This window comes from Leuresthes tenuis, unplaced genomic scaffold, assembly GCF_036924035.1.
Source record: "Leuresthes tenuis unplaced genomic scaffold, fLeuTen1.0.hap1 SCAF_4, whole genome shotgun sequence".
Taxonomy (NCBI): Eukaryota; Metazoa; Chordata; class Actinopteri; order Atheriniformes; family Atherinopsidae; genus Leuresthes; species Leuresthes tenuis.
Window position 1 is genome coordinate 38,444,229 of NW_027325358.1, and position 22,249 is coordinate 38,466,477.

The following is a 22,249-nucleotide window of genomic DNA, read 5'->3' on the forward strand; positions in this document are numbered from 1 at the left end:
ACTGATCAACAATATCATGCGATCCCCAGTTTCTATACCACTCCATCTGTACTCAACTGCTTTTTGTAATTCTCTTATGTCCTTTTTCAACAACAAAATCCAGACAATCCATCAGGATCTCGGTTCAAACTCCTCCAGTGACACTTCTGACCTCCACCCACCCACTCACCCCTTTTCCTCCTTCAAGCTCCCCACCCTCTCATCGATCTCTGACCGCATCCAAAAATCTAAGCCCACCACATGTCAGCTGGACCCCCTCCCCACAGTTTTGGTTAAATCCTGTCTCCCCTCTCTGGCTCCCCTCATTTCTGCCATCATCCACTCCTCTCTCACCACTGGAACTGTTCCTACATTATTCAAAACCGCTGCAATAACCCCAATCCTGAGAAAACCTGGTGCCGATGCTACCAACTTCAATAACTTCTGTCCCATTTCTGATCTGCCTTAATTTCCAAAATCCTCGAGAAAACAGTCACCACTCAACTCTACTCCCACCTATCACTCAACAATCTTCCAGTCTGGTTTTCATCCACTGCACAGCACAGAAACCGCACTCGTAAAAATCACTAATGACTTCCTCATGGCAGCTGATTCTGGTTTACTCACTATACTCATCCGTCTTGACCTGAGTGCGGCCTTCAATACTATCAGTCACCCCACCCTCCTCAACAGATTACTTTCCATCGGTATCACCCACACTCCACTTGACTGGTTTAGATCCTAGCTCTCAGGCTGCTCTCAGTTCATTCAACTCAAATCCTTCACATCCCAGTCTTCTCCCGTCACTTCAGATATTCCCCAGGGCTCTGTCCTGGGGCCCCTCCTCTTCATCATTTACCTCCTCCCCCTCTGCAACATCTTCCGCAAGTACAACATCAGTTTTTACTGCTATGACACCCAGCTCTACCTCTCCAGTAAACCCACCTCCATTCTCCCACCCAAGTCCCTTGCAGACTGCCTAACCGACATAAAATCCTGGTTCTCTTCCAATTTTCTCAAATTATACAGTGATAAAACTGAGATTCTCCTAATCGGTTCCAAATCAACACTATCCAAAACCGACAGTTTCTCAGTTACCATTGACAACTCCACTGTCTCCCCCTCCCCACAGGTTAAGAGTCTGGGTATCATGCTCGACAGCACCCTATCGTTTCATTCATGTATCAGTAACATTACAACATTACCCTGCCTGCATATTTTCACCTACATCAATCGCCTTCGCCCCTCCCTCACCCCCCATACCACTTCTATTCTTGTTCACAGCCTCGTCACTTCTTGCCTGGCCTACTGCAACTCTCTCCTCTCCGGTGTCACTCACAAATCCCTCCATAAACTCCAGCTAGTCAAGAATTTAGCTGCCCGCATCATCACAAGGACCTCCTCCACCCACCACATCACCCCCGTCCTACAGCAGCTCCACTGGCTCCAAATTTCAAATTAAATTCAAAATCCTTGTTAACATTTAAGTCCATTCACAACTTCGCCCCTCCCTACCTGTCTGACCTCCTCCGTGTTGCCACGCCCTCCCACACTCTCCGATCCTCCTCCTCTATCCACCTGACTGTCCCACTTGCCCGTCTCACTACCATGGGGAACAGAGCATTCAGCCGCTCTGCTCCTCGTCTTTTGAACAGTGTACCACTGGAACTCAGGAACACTACTTCACTCCCACACTTCAAATCCAAACTCAAAACCTACCTTTTCAAACTTGCCTTTTCCCTATAACTTCATTTGCACTATGATTTAATTTGCACTGTGTAATTGTAACCTGATTTATCATAGTCTTTGTTGCATTGTTTTTAACCTATGTACGGTAACCTTGAGTGTCCAGAAAGGCGTCTATAAATAAAATGTATTATTATTATAATAGCAAATCGGGATAGCAAACACCATCTGCAATGGAATCAACAAATCCAAGTGCCTCCACCCAGAGAAAAGTACCATTGTCTTTGTCAGGGCTGGTGAGTAACCAACAGCAGCTAGAAATGACCACCTCTTCTGGCCTACGAGCAATTGCACAAGACTGGGAGCTGAGAGTTGACATGGAGAAGCAACTGAGGTTCCCAGAAACCATCACCACAACAATGTAAGGCCAGACATGCTGCTAATCTCTGAAGCCACGAAGAAGGTCATCCTCATCTAACTGACTGTTTCTTGGGAGGACCGCATGGAGGAGGTTAATGAGAGGAAGCAGAGCGGGTGGAAAAGTGCCTCAGCAACAGGTCAACAAAGGTCCAAAGATTGTCTAACATCCTAGACAACCTAGGTGGAAAGAGGTTGAGGTCAGGCGTGCAAAGGCTGTGTCGCCCCCAGGGCCAAATGGAGTACCCTGGGTTTATAAAAGTGCACCTGATATCCTAAAGTTTTTGTGGAGGCAATTAAGAATAGTTTGGAAAAAAAGTTTATTCCTAGAGCATGGCGTAGGGCAGAAGGCGTTCTTATCCCAAAGGAGAAAGAGTCATTGGACCTGAGTCAGTTCCGGATGATCTCTCTCCTCGATGTAGAGGGGAAGATTTTCTTTAGTGTCGTTGCACAGAGATTAGCTAGTTATTTAGAAAATAATAGCTTCATAGATACTACTGTGCAGAAGGCAGGAATAGCCGGTTTTGCAGGGTGTTTAGACCACACAAGCATGATTTGGCATCAGATTCAGACAGCCAAGAGTGAGAAAAAAGACTTGCATGTTATATTTGTTATGTGGCACATGTAAAACGAAAGAATAAAACTAGTCTTAAAATAATAAATAAAGCTAAAATCGTTAAAAGACGCCGACAACGCCACCTAGGTCAGAGCCTAGGACTCTTAAAAACATCTAAAAAAAAAACAGGTGTTAGCAGAGCCGAGACAACCTGGAGTCCAACTGTCGTGTACACAAAGTTTATTAAAAGAAATATTAGAAAATAGGTCCAGTCCAGAGTCTCTGACGGTCCCTCTAACAGCGTCGTTCTTCAGCTGGCAAGTAACAGACCTCCAATCTCTGGAACATAAAAACAGAAACAGACACCCAGCGCCAATGTACAATTACAATGAGGGGAATCCTCGGAGTATGAGACCCATTAAAACCACTTCAGGGGAAACAATTAAAAAGAGTACTTAGCTGCGAGAGGGGTGCATCGTAACAACACCCCTCTATGAGCCCACGGCGCTTCCCCTCATTCCAATATGGTCGCTGCTTTTCCATTTGGAGACGTCCAGGGCACAGCTGCTGCGCATCAGGTGTGTGGGTCTGTTTTCAGCGATGACGTCTCCTTCCTGCCTGCCTGTTTGCAACATGGGTCCTTGGTTGCTTAGCGTCGTTTAGCGTCCCCTTTGTTCCTGGCCCTCCTGATTCTCTCCATTCTCTCATCCTCCGATCCTTTAAAAACAAGCTGCAACTTCCAACTCATCCATAGGTGATCGGTGTTTCCCTTCCTGGCCGGAGTAGTCCCGGACACGAACACCACGCCAAGCGGGGGGACTCCTTTCTGACGGGGATGTCTCACTCCCGGGTGTACGCCTGCCGGTAGCCCAAGTCCATAGTCTTCCACGACCCCGGCCGTTCTGGCGTCCTACAATTCTCTCTTGATCTTTCAAAGCTCCTCTTCTCTTCTCTACATGCCTCTCTTCCTTCTCCCATGTTGCTGCGGCCTCCTGCTTAAAAAGTGTGTCGAATATGTGCCACCACCTGTGGCTCATTGCAATCAAGTCTGTTGCTTGCAGTTGGGGTTCCATTCAAGGTCAGTTTGTAAAAACCCCTACATGCAACTCATAAAACAAGATAAGCAAATAAAATCACAAAAAAATGCACAATAAAAACTGACCCCGTCACATATTTCTGGATCTAGCAATGCAGTTGGTTCAGTCCCACATAGCCTTATTTGGAAAGCGTTTGATTATTTTAGAGTGCCTGTAGTAGTTGTTAACTTAGTAAGAGAATATTTCCAGGATATTATACTGTGCCTAAGTACAGCCGGTTTCACAACAGGCTGGCAGAGGCTAGAAATAGGCTTTATGGCAGGGTGTACAATTTCTCCATTAGCATTTACAATGGTGATGGAGATAATTATTAGAGCTTCCAAGTGGGTTGTTGGTGGAGAGAGACGTTGTGATGGCATGCGCCTTACAGGGCCAGTTAGGGCCGAAATGGATGACATGACACTGGTGATTACAACAGTGACATGTATGAGGAGAATACTTGAGAGACTTAGTAAAAATCTAAAGTGGGCTGGTATGAAAATCAAACCTACTAAGTCTAGAAGTATCTCAATAAGTAGAGGGAAATTGAGTGCTAGAAAGTTTGTAATAGATGAAAAAAAAATTCCAATAATTAGGGAAAAGGCAGTAAAGAGTTTAGGTAGGTGGTACCAGGCAGACTTGAATGATGGAGAGCAGGCAGTGCAGTTCCGGAAAGATGTTTCTTAGGGACTGGATAGAATAAATAAATCGGCGCTTCCAGGAAATTTGAAGCTGTGGTGTCTGCAGTTTGGATTGTTTCCTCGGTTGATGTTGCCACTGTCTGTTTATGAGATTCCATTATCTGTTGCATAAAAATGGAAAGATTAGTTAGCTTTTACAGTAGGAAGTGGCGTGGTGTTCCTAGATGCTTAAGTACTGTGGCACTGTATGGGAAAGGCATACTCCAGCTCCCAGTATCTAGTCTATTAGAGGAGTTTAAATGTACTAAAGTTAGGACAGAGCTCCTGTTATCTGGGAGTAAAGATGTGGTAGTTAGTAAGGTGGTTCCAAACCCAAACAAGGGGAGGAAATGGAATCCAAGAATGGCAGCTCAGGAGGCAGAAGAAACTCTTAGACATAGGGATTGTGGGTAATGTTCAAATAGGCCGGGAAGGTTTGGGGCTTGGTCCTGGGTGTGGAGTAGAGCAGGTCCCAAGGAGAAGAGAGAACTAGTTGTTGAGCAGGTTCGTAGACAGGAGGAAATGTTAAGGGGTACGGAGGCAGTGGCTCAGGCTAAGCAGGGACAGTGGTTGAATTGGGAAGGTGTAGAGAAGTAAAAGCTTAGTTGGAAAGAGCTGAGGAGTATGGAGGAAAGGAGTATTAGATTTTTGATAGGAGCAACATATGATGTATTTCCAACTCCCCAGAACCTAGAACTCATCAGGTACTGCAACTCTAAGGCATACTTTGTCAGGGTGTAAGGATAGTCTGTCAAAATTTAGGAGGTTCTAAGGTGGAGTTGGGGGGAGAAGCAGAGCAGTGAGGATGGAAAGTTAGGATCTGTCCAGTGGAAGTAGGAAGTAGAGGATTTGTTGCAAAGTCTGTTGTCTCGTTGTTGAGGGAGTTGGGTATAAGTGGATAGAGTGTGAGGAAAATAGTGAGGGAAATGTCAGATGAGGCAGTAAGGTCCGGTCAGTGGATTTGGATGAGAAGAAGCAATAGTAGCTGGGGGCCCAGCAGGGGGAGCACTTAGGGTAAACAGACTCTTGGAAGATGCAAGGAAGAAATCCAGGATCTATTTAAGTGGAGGGTATGGCCCATGTGAGCCTTTTGAAACAAGGCGGCCATTTCATAAAAAGTCGGCCTGTATGGCCTTGTTTTTGCTGGCCTTTTTAGTGATTGTAGGACTGTTTAGGTGAGTTTGTCAATCTGCTAGTGTGTCTTGTCCTGCCTCCACCTCTGGCACCCTCTATACTTTCATTACCCCCTACCCAAACCAAGGTTTGAATCCCATTCCTACTTATCTTTACCTTCTATTTCTACCCCCTACCTGAACCAGGGTTTGTATCCCCACCCCGCTATGACTGGTGTGCAGTTGGTGAGAGGCTGGAGTAGCTTGTGGTTGTAGAAGAAAAGATGTTGTGGTGTGAGGAGCAGTGATGGCTGCCATTAGGGGAGTGACTCTGGGATGCCAGTGATCCCTGTCTGGTGTCCTGGAGGTGTCGTAGGTCCAACTAGATGGAACACTGATAAAAGGAGGTTCCCCCAATGACATGTTGGTCAGCACTACTCACTGGTCTATGTGGGGATTATAGGGAGTTAGTTACTGAGTCTGGTCAATTTTTTTTTTTTTTTTTTAGTTTCTCGTGTTTACTTTGAATGAGTCATCCAGGTCATTATGTCTGTGAGACATGCTTATAGTTTAACTAAGTGACTGGCCTAATCTATCTTAATGGTTAAGTACAGCAGAGTGTTAAATATTTAATAACCTTAATTTAATGCTGTGCCTTCTAGTACTGCAACTTAATGAAAACATGTATAAAGTGAAGTAGTGGTCCAAGCACAGAAGCCTAAAGCCCTCCATAAATTACTCTAATTTGTGAGGAAGACCTTTTGTTTACATGAACCAATTAGAATCTAATCAGACAAAGGTTACTTAAACAGGGACACGGGGTGACCACCAAAACACAGGTAGGACTCAATTGCAGGATTAGAACAATTTAAAATTTTATTTTGACCCATTTTTACAGAAACGTTGAATCCGTGTCTTGGGAAAACGCTGGGAAAAAACAGATAAGTCCAAGGGGCCCAGGGCGGCTGGAGCAACTGGATGTAGACAGGTTAGTTAGCGTGGAAGTTCCAGTGGATAAATATTCCAGTGATGTATAGAAAGGTTGCCTTACTGTGGTCTGGAGAAAACATGGTTGGAGGGAAGGTAGCAACTGACTGGCTGGAGGGTGTTATCCAGAGTGGTGGCGGGTGAGCAGGCAGGTGATAGGGCAGATCCAGGCTAGGCCGAGAGGAATGAGGTATGTGAAGAGTAGCCTGGAGATCCGTCAGGCTCGGAAGTAACAAGGTAGTACTGAGGCTAGAACGAGGAGACGAGGTAAGAGCAAAATACTTTTTCTTAGATGTCAATACACTCTGGTGAGAGCTGGCCAAGTTACCACAAAGATGGCAAAACGATCTGGCAAAGACTGGTGCTCCTGCTGCTCCTTAAGAAGGGCTCTTGATGATGGTAGATGCACAACAGGTGTGCCAGCAGGCAGCCACCAGACTCCGCCCAGGTAACTGGGGAAACCTGCTCACCCATACTGAAACTCAAGACACACCTCCAAACCAAGTCAGATCATGACACTCTCAGACATAAAGATGGATAGAGTAAATAATATCAGACGATTCAGAGAATTTGGAGACATCTGTGGTCACAGGACACAACAGACACAAACATTGATATTAGATGCTTGTGATCTTCAGGCCCTCGGGCAGCACTGCATCAAAAGCAGATATGATTCTGTCATGGTAAAGACTGTATGGGCTCAGGAACACAGAAATCACTGTCTGTGGATGACACGGTGAACAGTTCACGTGTCATCCACTAATGCAGGTTAAAACTCTATCCTGCAGAGAAGAAGCCATATGTGAACATGATCCAGAAAGACTGCTGTATTTTCTGGACCAAAGCTTATTTAAAATGGACCAAGGCAAAGTGGATAACTGTTTTGAGGTCAGATGGACCAAAACCTGAAATTCTTTTTGGATATAATTGAATAATGGAAATCATGAACACATTTATGTACTTGTTGTCAGTCAGTTTTTGTCATAGGTGTCACAAGATGTTTATGTGTTTATATTTATGTATTTAGCAGACGCTTTTATCCAAAGCGACTTACAAATGAAGATATAACAAGCTATAAAAAGCTAACAATAAACTACATAGAAGAAACCCACTAGTCCAACTCTGTCAGAGGTGACAGAGTAGAGATGGGGTGCAGGCATAGAAGGAAGTGCAGAAAGATAAAGTGCAGAGATAGAGGGGGTGGGGAGGTACAAGGTAAGTGCTGGGATAGGAGATGCTCTCTGAAGAGCTGGGTTTTCAAGAGTTTCTTGAAGATAGACAGGGACGCCCCTGTTCTGGTAGCGCTCGGTATGTCATTCCACCATCGTGGGACGACACATGAACAGAGTTTGGATCGTCTTAGGCGTGGTGTAGGAGCTGCTAGACGACAATCCTGGGACCAATGGAGGGACCGAGTTGGGACATAAGCCTTTGCAAGAGCATTCAAGTAGATGGAGCCGTTCCATTAAGCTCTTTGTAGCTAACATCAGGGACTTGAATCTGATGCGGGCGGCTAAGGGCAGCCAGTGGAGTTCAATGAACAGAGGGGTGACGTGTTCTTTTAGGCTGACCAAAGACCAGATGCGCCGCTGCGTTCTGGACCATCTGCAGAGGTTTCATAGTACAGGCTGGGAGACCAGTTAGGAGGGTGTTGCAGTAGTCAAGGCGGGAGAAGACCATAGACTGCACCAGGAGTTGGGGGGCATGTTGGGTTAGGTATGGTCTGATCTTTCTTATGTTTAATAATGCAAAGCGGCACGAACGAGCAACCGAGGTAACGTGTTCTTTGAAGGTTAGTTGGTCATCAATCATGACACCCAAGTTTCTAGCAACCTTTGATGGAGCACGAGATAGGGATTCAGTTTGGATGCAGATGCTGTGGTGTATGGTTGGTTTGGCTGGGAAGACAAGCAGTTCAGTTTTTGGGAGGTTAAGTTGGAGGTGATGGGCTTTCATCCATGTTGATATGTCAGAGAGACAGTCTGAGATTCGCGCTGAGACCGTGTGGTCGACAGGTGGATAAGCTGATAAGTCGAGCAGGATAAGTACAGAGGACTTAGCTGTCGCTCTGGCTTCTTTTAAGGCTTCTGTCACAGCTAACAGAGCCATTTCAGTGGAGTGTCCACTTTTAAACCCAGATTGGTTTGGGTCAAGGAGGTTGTTATGTGAGAGGTAATCGGTGACCTGCTTAAAAACCGCCCTTTCAAAGATTTTAGACAGAAACGGGAGGAGAGAGACCGGCCGATAATTCTCCACATGAGTTGGAGGGAGGGAAGGTTTCTTCAAGATGATCTTTCCCCTGAGCTTATCACTCCTCATATGACAGTTGAGTGTGATGGACTATGAAGACCAGTGACACACAAATAAAGGGTAATGGATTTAATAGAATTTGAAGTGAGGAGATGAGTTCAGGAACTATGTAGCAAGATCCAACCGCAGCCAGTCGGAGTAATAATGAGTTGGTGAGCAGAGTCTAAACAGAGAGTTGGATTAGTCAGAATTCAAACCAGGTAAGAGTTGGATCAGAAGGTAGAGAACTCGCACGTGGGAGTGAAAGATGGGGAACCAGATGGATGATTCAAAAACGTCCTAGGACTAGGTTGTGATGCTGCAGCAGGGGTTGGAGAGGAAGGAAGCCGAAGGTGAGCAGGCACAAAGGCTAGTGGGAGAGGGAAGTTTTTTCCAAACGGTGATCAGGTTACCGGGCAGATCTGTGGATCCTGGCTTGCATGAATGAGCTCAGGTTATGACAGGGGAGATTTGAGGAAGACAGGGGGCTCCAAATCCTATCCTAAAACTTTAAACATCCAGAGATCCAAGAAAGGTAATAGTAGAGGGGTCAGGTTTTCATGAACTCACAGAGAAGGGGAAATAAAAAAAGATAGGCTGGTGATTGATTACCACAGACACTCACAGGTAGAAAAAAAATATACTGCATGCATTAATTATACAACATAAGGATAACAATGGTCAGCGTTGGAGTGTTTCTGATATGCATGAAGCTAAATTGTGGGGTACTAATCATATTACTAATTTAGTTGTTTTTCAATATTATAAACCCCTACTTTCTCATTCTCAGTGATATGATTGGTTTGTTTTAAGATTCCATGTTCACTTTAAATGTGGTTGCTTCACAGTAATATAACAAGGTATGCTATAAATTAAGTTGCTTTATGATGTTTCAGCATCAGGGGTACCTGCCCTTCTAATGTGTCTATCATGTCTTGACTTGCAGGATGGAACACAACATTGTGCCATATAACATGATATATCAAAATGGAAAATGAGGGAAAAATATAGAATAGCATACACCTATTAAACTGTTAGGAATAAACAGTTGTCCAGATGATTTTGTGATCTGTAATAACTCTCTCCTTATCTCTCTGTCTTTAGGATACTACACCTGTGTCGAGGTGATTTTTACATTACGTCGGCAGGTTGGCTTCTATTTGATGGGAGTTTATGCTCCGACTCTATTGATTGTTGTTCTGTCCTGGTTATCATTCTGGATCAACCCTGATGCCTCAGCTGCAAGGGTGCCACTAGGTTAGTACCAATCTATATTTGCAGGGTGTGTTTGAATTTATTTACGCTCAAGTATACAGTGTTCAAGTGTTTACAAATTTTAGATATACAGTATATGATGTAATACACAGGTGCCAGAATCCCCATGTTGGTTGGTGTTTTCCACAATACACAGCTGCTTCTTTATTCCAGAGCAGAGCTTTTCATTGCAGACAGCTTAATAAATCACAACAAGAAACAGTGTTAAGTGACAACAGCATTCCACTCAGAGACGCATGACGTGAGAACAGCGAAAGTTAGTTTTTTGTTTTTTTTTCAGTTCCAGTGCTATTTTCTATGGCAAATTTTATTTTAACTACCAACTGTGTCTCATCAGCTGTAAATGTTCTGTTTTTATTTTGAAGGTCCTGCATTTTTGCACACCACTTTGGTGCCATGGCCAATAGTGTAGTATATGTTTGTGTAGGTATAAAATATACCTACTTTTTTTTCAGTCAACATTGTGCATTTTGATGTCTCAATTCCTTCTTATCTGTATCAGTCTTATCTGTATCAGTACTTTTGCTGCAAGTCAAAAGCCCTGTTTGATCCTTTAAGAATACTTAAGTGATTTATCAACCTAGGTATCACCCAGTTTTATTTATAAAAATGGATTGAACTGGAAGACTATTTTTTTACACCCTTTTCACACATGCCTCACAGTGAGTTAAAGACAAGATTTCCTTTTATGGTCAAATTCCCTAGGCAGTACACCCCAGTTAAAGCATGCACATTATAACCTGAGACTGTATTAACATTGAAAGTTTTTGCTTCAAGGAAGGATTGATGGAACATTGATTCACCACTACCACAAGACTTTGAAATTGAAAATTTCAAAAATTGGAAATTGTGCTTTTGCTTGAGAGGGCAAGTTTTTCCTGGCCTGCAACACAGTCGTTGAACCATTTGGATTTTATCACTGCACTTCACGGATAACAGTTTTATGTTCAATTAAATTCAGGTGTTCCAATGACAATGGCCACAAGTGTATAAATTCAAGCACCTAGGCATGCAGACTGCTTCTACAAACATCTGTGAAAGAATGGGTCACTCTCAGGAGCTCAGTGAATTATCGTACACCAGTAATAACTAAAATAACAAGTCTATTGATGCGCTATAGTCACTCTAGAGTTGTATAGCATCTAACAGGCACTCACAGCTTTGCATCAGCAACCCCACAGTTGCGTTCGGCTAAATGTCCCCGTAAACAATGACGAGTGGGACCTAATGAGCCAAATCATGAGGCCTGGAGGCCACCTACTGTTAGGAACTTCTGAGGCAAACGCACACACGTCACTCGTAGCTCACATAGAAAAGCACGATTGGCTTGAAACTTGAAACTTGAAACACAAAAAAAATCCAACAGACAGTTGCGACAGGCTGATTACAACCGATTACAACCACACATTCACAGAATGGTCAAATAATCGTATATGTGGCCTTTTTTGGGATTATTGATCGTACATTGCACACGGGGCAAAATTATCATACTAATATGACAATTATCATACACCTGGCAACACTGCATCCCGATCCCGCAGTGTTTTGGGTTTTTTTAGCCGCCCGCTCCCACCCACAGCAAAGTTCATACCGCCGGCTCCTGCGAGATTTGTATTGTGTCCTGCGGGACCCGGCAGGACCCAATCCCAATGCAGCGCTCTGCTACAGACCTCCAAACTTCATGTGGGCTTCAGATTAGCTCAAGAACAGTGCGAGGAGAGCTTCATGGAATGGATTTCCATGGCTGAGCAGCTGCATCCAAGCCATACATCGCCAAGTGCAATGCAAAGCGTCGGATGCAGTGGCGTAAAGCACACCACAACTGGACTCTAGAGCAGTGGAGACGCGTTCATTCTCCCGACTTTGTCAGGATCATGCTTGGTTGTTGTTGCTTTGGTTTCTGAGTCTTAGGTGAGGGTTGAGCCTGGGAGCCTTGGGCAGAGTCTGCTCTTTCCATCACACCTGCTCCTCATCTGCCTTCATCAAGACACCCTTATAGGAGCTGCAGGAGCAACCAGTCGGAGCCAGATTGTCTCACTTCCCAAGTGGTAATTCGGCCAACTCTTATATGCATGGCAAGTTTATTTCCAGCACTTACCTTGCCTTTGGCTCCCGTAGAACTGTATGCATTGTTCTCTCTCCATGCCCTGGTTTCTTCATGCCAGAATCAGCACCTACTCTTGGAGTACTAACGCCAGCCTGCTTCACTCAGCTGCCTGCTCGTCCTGCCACCGACTCAGAGCGACTGCTCCACAGCCAGCCTTCTCATCCAACATTGGTGTCTGACCTCACAAATGTACTTCTGGAAGAATGTTCAAAAATTCCCATAAACACACAAAACCCTGTGGAAAGCTTTCCCAGAAGAGTCGAAGCTGTTGTAGCTGCAAAGTGGGGCCAGCGTCATATTAAATCTTAAAATGGATTAAGAATAGGATGTTACTTAAACTCATATGCGCGTAAAAATAGATGAGTGAATACTTTTGGCAATATAGTGTATATGTATATATATATATACTTTAATATGAAGAACTATCTGGCCCAGCCACTGGGGATTACGAGCCAGTGTATCTAGTGCCGGTTCCAAGCTCGAATAAATGGTGAGAGTTGCATCAGGAAAGACATCCGGCATAAAACGTGCCAAATCAATGATGTGAGATCGCTGTGGCGACCCCTGATGAAAGAGAGAGGTCAAAAGAAGAAGATATGAAAAACTGTCAGGCTGTAATCATTGTGGTGCTCACTTTCATACTCTGGAAGCAATTGTGGTATGAAAAGGTACAGCTGGATTTGGAAGCTTAGCATTTATCCAAGTTTCTCTTTTGTTTGTGAGTTGTAGCTGCCTAACCAGTGTAATCCTACGTGGTGTACGTTAACGAGTCACTAACATCCCTTTCCCCGCCCCCTTAGCAAGTCTCTAGAAATTATTTTCTCCCAAATGTTGTCATACTAAACCAAGAGAAAGTTCTACCTTGTTTTGAAATGAGTACCAACTATTTGGAGTTATGATGGGTGCAGAGCTCTATGGGTTGCCAAGATTTGGAATTAAACGACTGGAAATGTGAAAACATGCATTTCTGTGACACCCTCCTTTTGTTCTACATAAACATTAAATACAAGTACAATTACAATATAGGATTATTTCTTTCTTCTTTTTTTTGGAGGGATGTTTCTTTTGTCATCTTCCTTCTTAAAAATGCTGTCTATATAATTTTCCTTTGAGATGAACAAAGCATTTTTTCTATTTTATTTCATTTAATGTAATCTCAGTTACATCATTTATTTTCTCTCTGTCATTTTTTTCATATAGACTTGTTTCAGAATCAGATAACCATAGTTTTCAATCATTTCACAATTCAAATGGCTTGCAGAAAAACTGGTTTTGAACCTGCACCTTTTTATGTGCTTTTTGTGCCACTCCAGATAGTGCATTTCGATTACTCACTCACTAGCATTTGATCAGCCAGTAACAATCCACCCCCATACACATTTATCCTGGAATATCCCAACTGGAAATAGCTTTTATTTAACTCTGGTTGGATTTTCATTTTGTACAATTGTACAATTTTTAGTCCATCATACAGGGTCTTTTCATGCTGGGTACTAGCCTAAATTGCCCATACACTAAATCTGTTCAACAGAAAAGGCTTTTTCAATAGAATTTATTATTCACTATGCCTCTCAAAAAATAATGAAAAGCCAGCTAACCTATGATAGCAGACTTCTACTTCTGCATTGTTGTCTCTTATCAGTTTCTTCGCTGGATTGTTAGGAATAAAAAAAATCATTAACTGGTCTAAATGTACGTCACTGCCCTAATGCTAAAAAGATACATCCACATAAATGCATGGCTCTCTGTTTTGCTGGTATGAGATCTAAAGTATCATGTTTGCTGTCTGACGTCTTGTCCAAAACATGAACACTGACGCTCTTTTATTTGATGTCTTCAGGGAGTGAAGAGTCACAGGAATTATACAATTTTCAGAAGCACTGTGTTTCTGTTACTCTAAAACTGTTGCAATTTTCAAATAATCATTGCCATCATAATGTCCTGTAACCTTATGTGAATTTTACCTGTGGATTTATGTGAATGTATTGTGAATTTCTGACTGTGCTCACATGGATAGTAAAGTATTAGGGGATCTGGAGACAAGGCAGGATCGCAAATCATTTGACAAATTACAAACTGAATATCACTGGTGGAAACAAAGATTGTACATTCTACATTCCATTGCTGCAATAGCAAAATATAACAACTTCAGTTTTGTCTGAATTTAAAAGCAGACAGTTCTGAGTCATCCAGGTCTTTATGTCTTTAAGACAGGCTTGTAGTCTGACCAACCTGTTGGTTTCATCTGGTTTCATAGATAAGTACAGCTGAGTATCATCAGCATAACAATGGAAATTTATGCCATGCGGTCTTATAATGTTGCCTAATGGAAACGAATTATTTCTGTGTAAATGATCACAATGTTGAGCTGCAACTATTTTTTCAAGGACATGAGACAAAAAAGGGAGATTGGATATAGGTCGATAATTAGCCAACACTTCTGAATCAAGAGTAGGTTTTTTAAGTAAAGGTTTAATTACAGCAACCTTAAAAGTCTGAGGTGTTGAGCTGTTTGAAATTCTACCAGATTTGGGAGTTTGAGGAGGCAGGACTCTATAAATAATACGTTAGTATGGTCGTGGAATCCTGTCTTATGAACCATTCTGATGGCTCTTTTTTATAATGTGCATAACGGTCGCAGCAAAGTTTTGTAGGTGTTGCCCCATACTTCCACACAGTAACTCAAGTAAGGCAAGATAAGAGAGCAATAGAATAGAATATGGAAGTGCAGCATAATTTAGAAAATGTTTAGCTTTGCTAAACAGCAATACTTCTGGAAATTTTAGACTCAATGTATTTAATATGCGGTTTCCAGCAAATCTTATGGTCTATCATCACTCCCAGAAACTTAATTTCATTAACTCTCTCCACCAACACATCATCTATTAGGATTTGCACATTTGTTTTGCTTTTGCAGTTTCCAAACAACATAAACTTAGCCTTATCCAAGTTTAATGATAATTTATTAATATCAAACCATATCTTAAGTTGACAGTTAACTCTAAGTTGATTTCAGCCAAAAGCTGCTGCAAATTATCACCTGTACAAAAAATATTAGTATCATCTGCAAACAAAACAAAAGTATTTCAGAAACTATACTGATGTCATTAATATAAAGAATAAACCGTTTTGGTCCTAATACTGACCCCTGGGGGACACCATAAAGAGTGTCCGAGCAAGATGACTGGCAGTCACCCATTTGTACAAATTGTGCCTGTTGCTTTGATATTTTTTCATCCAGTGCAGGTCTACTTTCCTGATACCATAGCACTCCAATTTCTTGATTAATATTTCATGATTTATTGTGTCAAATGCTTTTTTGAGATCAATAAATACACCAACTGCAGATTTCTTTTTGTCTTAAGGAGCTGGTGACTTCTTCTATTAATTCAAGGACTGCCATTGCTGTGGATCTTTGATCTGAATTGACTTTCAGAAAGTAGTTTATGTTTATTAATGAATGTATCCAATCTACCCACAGATACGTTGTTTGGAAAATGGTGGAAGTAGAGAAACAGGCCTATAATTTGTGAAATGGTGTCTGTCTCCAGATTTTTAAAGTGGAATGACTTTTGCAATTTTCATCTTTTCTGGAAATTTACCCACTTGAAATGACAGATTACAGATGTAAGTTAGAGGCTGAATAAGTTCCTCAATTACCTTCTTAATTATTGTCATGTCAGTGCCATCACAGTCAGTTGACCTTTTATTTTTACATTTACTGACAATATCCTAAATTTCTCTTTCTCCCACTGCAGTGAGAAACATTGAATAAGGATTTCTGCTGATTAATGTTTCATTCACAGCTCCAGCTGTTGTAGGATCAGGGATTTTTTTTCTGCCAGTTTAGGTCCCACACTTACAAGATATTTATTGAAATTATGAACCACATCTTTACTGTCCTCAAAATTGTCATCATTATTTGTAAAAAACTGGAAAACTAATTTTTTCAGTTATTCTTGATAATATTATTTAATACATTCCAAATCCCTTTCATATTTTTCTTATTTCTATCTAATAATTTACTGTAGTAATCTTGTGTAGCTATTCGTAAAATAGCAATTAATCTATTCTTATATTTTTATGTTTTATGAAATCTCTATATACTTTTTTCTTTCTTTTTTTTTTTTACAGGCATTTTGCAATCCCTTCGTGATCCATGGAGCTTCTGAGTATTTGTTTTTATGAGAGAACATTTTTAATGCACAGTTTTTGTCATATAATAATTTAAATCACTAATATGCTGAATTATGATCTATTTATTGTATTGTCATCTAAGATAATAGTAAATATATTATGTATTAATGTGCCACTGTTAAGTGTGATCCTGCTGTGTCGAGTGATTCTGGGGAAAAGGCTCAAACTGTACATGGTATTAATGAACTCTTCAGTAGGTTTATGATTGTTTGACTTAAGTAGATCTATATTAAAAGTCCCCACAGATGAAAAAGACCTTCTGAGATGTAACTGTATATGTTTGCTCAAACCATTCTCTAAATATTCTAATACATATTAGAACCAGGAGCTCTGTGTATGCAACTAACAATAGCATTTTTAGTTTTTTCCATATATATTTCAACTGTTATACACTCAAATACATCTTTAGTCACTCTGGCCATGTTTTCTACTTTAGGTTTCTGTCCACATACACAGCTACTCCTCCACCAGTTTTCCCTTCTCTGTTGATATAATTGAACTCATAACCCTCCAGGTCAAAGTCGGTCCCCTTCTCAGAGCTGATCCAGCTTTCAGAGATGGTAATAATGTTAAAAGGCTGTTTTAACTGGCTCAGACAGTCTTTGATGCTGTTAAAGTTTGCATTTAAACTTCTGCTGTTGAAATGTATGATTGAGAGCTTATTGTCTACTGTAACTGTCCTGTTGTATTGATCCGTTTTATAGTAGCAGCAGTTATCAACGATGTCATTGAAGAAGTTATTATCTGGGTCTGCATCCTCTTCCATGTCCTGACATTTATAGTCCATATAGCTGAATGTTTTCAGTTCCAGGTTATCGGCACTAACAGTCGTAGGTGTTAGTGTTGTGTCCATAAATGATGAAGAAACACTTCCTGTAACTTGTGACATGGTGACAGTGATATCACCTGCGATCCAAATGCTCCTCAAAGAGTTCAATTGTTTTTGTCCAGCTCCGTTATGTCCCGAACAACCAGAACCTTCACCTCCTCCGGTGTTCCGTTCAGCTTAATGAAGACCTTACAGTTCCTGGTTCACGTAGACTGGATCTTCTTCTGCTTTCTCAGGAACTGGGCCTGCCTCGCAGTGTCAGCGTTCTTCTTGGTCAGGTGCTCGTTAATGAAGACGTCTGACCCTTTTAGCAACCTGCCCTGTTTTAGCAGAGCAGAGTTGTGTTTCCGGGTACTAAGTCGCATAATAATTGCTGGATGGATATTTAGTGTCGGCTGCTATCGTGGTTGTGCCTGAGGTCATTGCCATCTGTTCAGGTTTTTTTGGGGGTTTTTTGGCCTTTTGCGTGTTGAAAGTCACATGACTTAAATTTGCAGCGTATACGATTAGAAAATCAAATTTTTTTCACATCGCAATTTATCGCAAATGCAATTAATCGTTCAGCGTACACATTAGCTAATATAAGAGTTTTACCTTGAATCTCACATAATATTAATAACATTCTACGTGCTTCATCTCTGATTTGTTTGATACATTTAAATTGTATATGTTTACGAATTAAAGTTGTCAGTCCTCTACTTTTACTGCCGCCACTCTATGCACCCACAGAGCCCATCCAGTCCACACAAAGCCTCTGTGACTCTTGTGATGTGTCACTTCGACATACACAATGCTGCATTTCTTAGATTTAAAGAAGGACAATACCTCCTCTTGACAGGATTATTAAGGCCCTTGACGTTCCAGCTCATAAAACTTAAGTAATTACTGATTGGTTTGTGTAAGGAGAACGTAAAGCAGAGAACGATGCAACCTCCTGAGCAGCCTTAAAATGTTTGGCATCAGTGAATGAAACAAACCTGTCTGAACAAATCCCAGAAAGTATCTGTGTGGACAGACACTCTCACCCCCTTACCAAGGTCCGTAATCATTCACTTAACTCGCGTTGCATTTGAGCTGCCTGAACAACCCCCAAACTCTCGAAGTAGGCAGAGAGAAGACAAATAATAAGGTGGCCTCTTCAGCTCAGAATGAGAACACAACAGCAACAAAGAGTCTAATAAACCCATCTGTGATTGTATCAGCAAGATGTTTCATCTCAAATAAAATTTCTAACAATTTCTAACACAGTAACACAAGGCCAAAAAGCCAACTGAACCTCTTGGCATAACTCCAACTCTGTGTGCCTTTTCAGTTTCCAGACCCTTGGGGAATTTGATGCTGAGAATTTTTGGTAATACCCTCTCCAGAAATAGCACGGCTTCATTATTCTTGAAGTCCTACAGGAATCCCACGAAACGTAAATTGTTCCTCCATTCCCTATTTTCGATGTCATCCAGCTTGTGTCGAAGTGTTTCGACTTCAGCAGCGGAATCCACAGGGTTAACTTTTTGTCTCAGTGCTCATCTTCCAGGAAGCACAGCCGGTCGGTCAGCTATAATCAGCCAGTTTATTCTTCGTGGAGCTTGTGCTAAGCCGTATTTCCTCTAATTTCTTGTCATGGCTTTTGGATTTTTCAAGGATAAGAGCCGAGAGCTTGTCCAATTCCTTCTCCAACCGTTGCGCACTGCTGCCACCTCTCCAATGTCTTCTTTGTCACGCAGTGGCGAGGCTTTCTGGCTAGCCTGGTTAGCACTTACCGCTTCACATATGCTCACTTCAGCCCCAGAACCAGGTTTGGTAGATTTTCTGGTGACGTTCGGCATGTTACAAGTATAAGACAATAGTCCACGAAGTATACCACCACTTTCACGACTTTTTGTTGTGTTTTAGGTTAAATTATGCACAGGGTTAGGCGCAGTTTGCCCTCAACCAGCCATACTTGTCAAGCACCTCATGTGACTCCTAGGCTGTCATTTTCAACATCTACATGAATATTAAAGTCACCCACTACAATGACTTTATCTGTACTCAGCACTAACTGGGATAAAAACTCAGAATAAGGGCCAGGTGGACGATACACAACAACAAACACAAGAGGTTTTTGTGATTTCCACTTTGGGAAAAACTGAGAATCAGAGATTCAAAAGAGCTAAAACTAATCTTGGGTCATACACTTTGTATGTACATTTAGTCTTGTGTAGTATTTTATTGTAGCTTTACCTTTACACAAGTTATCTCATTGAGACACAGGGTCTTATTATCTAGAGAGACCGGTTTGACACATTTTTATAGGTGTAGTTGTCACAAGTCTCTCTTAGTTGGAACTTATTACTCAGCTGTTTTTGTCCATGTCTCGCCTTCTCTACTTCTCTAGGTATTTTATCTGTACTGTCTCTGTCCAGTGAGAGTATGTCCTTGGCTTCAGAGCTACCAAAGGTCTCATATGTAAAGGCCATTGATATCTGGCTCATTGCCTGCCTGCTCTTTGGGTTTTCATCCCTGGTGGAATATGCTGTGGTTCAGGTCAGTAATTACACACAGACACACACGCTGTGCATACAACCTATCCATAAAACAAACTCTGGGTGATAGTCCTTCCTTGACTTCAGAAATTAGAATTCCAAAACAAGGAAAAAGCAGCAGTGAAAAAAACTCAGACCCTTTTCAAGCATAAAACATGTTTTATCTACAAAATAGATTAGATGTGACCTTATGGTGTAGTTCAAATGGTATATATAATAATTATTATATTATATAATGGTTATATATTATTTGATATGTGAAGAACAATATAACTGTGACTATAACTCATGTGCCTGATAAAAAAAAAAAAAGAATTTGAGTAAAACAACAAGAAACATCTACATTAACTAACTGCTGAAATCCACATCTGTTCTCTTGATCTTTCATTCTTGCTCCGTAGGTAATGCTGAATAGTCCCAAACGAATTGAGGAGGAGAAAGCCAAAATGGTCACCAAGGAAAAAGCTTTGAAAGAAAAAGAAGGAAAGAAGCCTTCAAATAAATCCAACAACACAGTCAATGGGACAGGTGGAACACCGATACATGTCAACACTCTGCAGGTGAACACAACTTTCCAGATGAATCAGCAGCATTTGTGAACATATTCATTTCTCTTAAAGCAGCATGAAAAGGTGGTGAAAAAAAATCTTTTTCAATTAAATTTGTTACCTTCAAATTTATGTATTTTGGAAATTAGGCCATTTTTTTACAGATTAGCCATTCACAGTAAAACATCATGTGCCCAAAGTTCTGCATTTTTAATAGGTTAGGTTTAATAGGTTTAATAGGTTAATATAGGAGTTAGAGAGGCACTGTGCTTGTGTCCCGGGAGGATTGGTACTGTTTAGCTGTTCAAAAAAAGAAAACTGATGGTATTTTTCCTTTTGTCAAGAAAAAAATGCTGCTGAACTTTTATGGCTTCATGCTTAATTAGGAATGCAACATTGTCATGACAATGCCATTTTTTCTTTAACAGGTGGTGGAAAATCGCTGTAAGAAAGTCTGCACCTCCAAGTCAGACCTTCGCTCCAATGACTTCAGCATTGTGGGATCTTTACCCAGAGACTTTGAACTTTCCAACTTTGACTGTTATGGTAAACCAGTTGAAGTTATAGGAGCCCTCAAGTCCCAGAACAAAGCCAACAAGAAACCCCCACCACCCAAACCTGTCATACCTGCTGCTGCTAAACGTGTTGATCTTTATGCAAGAGCCCTCTTCCCCTTCTCCTTCCTCTTCTTCAACGTTGTTTACTGGTCAGTCTATCTGTGAGATAGGGAGGGAGAAAGCAGAATGAAAATAAAGTGGTTTGTATCTGAATATGCTGACTATACTGAACTGACAAATGTCATGGTAAAATCCCAAAACTAAACTCTGTACTGGTCTTCCCAACATTTCAGAGCCATGTGTGGAAAGCTGCAGTAACTGCTGTGGTCCACGGGAGTAACTGTAAAATATCACAACCAAAAACCAGATGTTTGCTTAGCTCCCCTTTCTGCCCGTGCATTAGGTAGGGACTGCATGTGTGTTTGTGTGGTAAAGGGCATTGTGCTTTCAGTATATTCAACCAGGCTGGGATTACATCAGTACCTGTACCCTATTACCCTAGCACCCTTAGAAAATGTATAGAACTATAAAAATGGTAAATATTATCTACTATATAACAAATTGAAAGCCATTAGAACATGCGAAGAAGAAATGAATAAATGAACAATGTTGAAAAAATACATTTGTCTTTAATTCCTTTATGTTGTTGCATCACTCTTATTTTGAATGTAAAAACCAGTTTAAAGCCCTATCAGACATTTACTTTCCATCAATGTGACATTGACTGAATATGTCTGAATAACCACCCCTCTGCTGCAGTCACACTGACAGATAAGCACACATTTAACGCGGCTGGAGGTTGATTCAGTTTGCAGCTGTTCAAGAAATTAGACAGATGGTTTATTAAATGAAGAAATGACAGTGCTTTCCTCCTCTGTTTTATCAAACTAGTTGTTTTTTCTGTGTTTGAACCAAAAGAAACAGAGTAGATTATTTTAAAGTGTTTGAGCTGCAGCTCAGAGTCGGTTTTGTAGTCTGGGTCTAATCCTGTGCAGCCAGATAATCCAGATTTGGAGGAAACAACTTCCTGTATCATCCCACTGTGTGTAAACAAATTCCCAATCATGGAATTACCTCCAACTTTAACTGGCTAACTTACTGACTGAAAATACGGTCACTGTCCTGCATTATAACTGAATAGTTAAACTGTCACAGCAGATACTTATCTGAAAAATTTGATTCAGTTATGCTAATTCAATGAAAAAAAAAATCAAATAGAGTGCTGTGTAACTAATTCATGTCTTAGTCAACATCTTGTCAAAGTCAGAGATTCATGATCAATGAGCTATACTTCTGTTAATCTAAAGTATTTTAGTATGTAGTAATGACTTCTGTATTTATCTTCTGTAAATTCAAATTGAAACAAAATAATTTATATGACATTAAAAAGGTAAATCTACTGGTGGCACTTAAATTTACCATTCAACTTACA

General features: G+C 41.3%; 1 protein-coding gene across 1 annotated transcript in view; it reads left to right on the top strand.

The window, feature by feature from the left end:
• The window catches only part of LOC140304861 (glycine receptor subunit beta-like), a 64,904-nt gene extending 43,467 nt beyond the window's left edge, over positions 1-21,437 (top strand). Inside the window, exons 8-11 of the mRNA XM_072383663.1 lie at positions 9,887-10,039; positions 19,565-19,713; positions 20,114-20,272; positions 20,689-21,437. Of these exons, the coding sequence (XP_072239764.1) occupies positions 9,887-10,039; positions 19,565-19,713; positions 20,114-20,272; positions 20,689-20,982 (755 nt within the window). The 3' untranslated portion in view covers positions 20,983-21,437. The remainder of the gene's footprint in view (positions 1-9,886; positions 10,040-19,564; positions 19,714-20,113; positions 20,273-20,688) is intronic.
• The last annotated feature ends 812 nt before the right edge of the window (positions 21,438-22,249 follow it).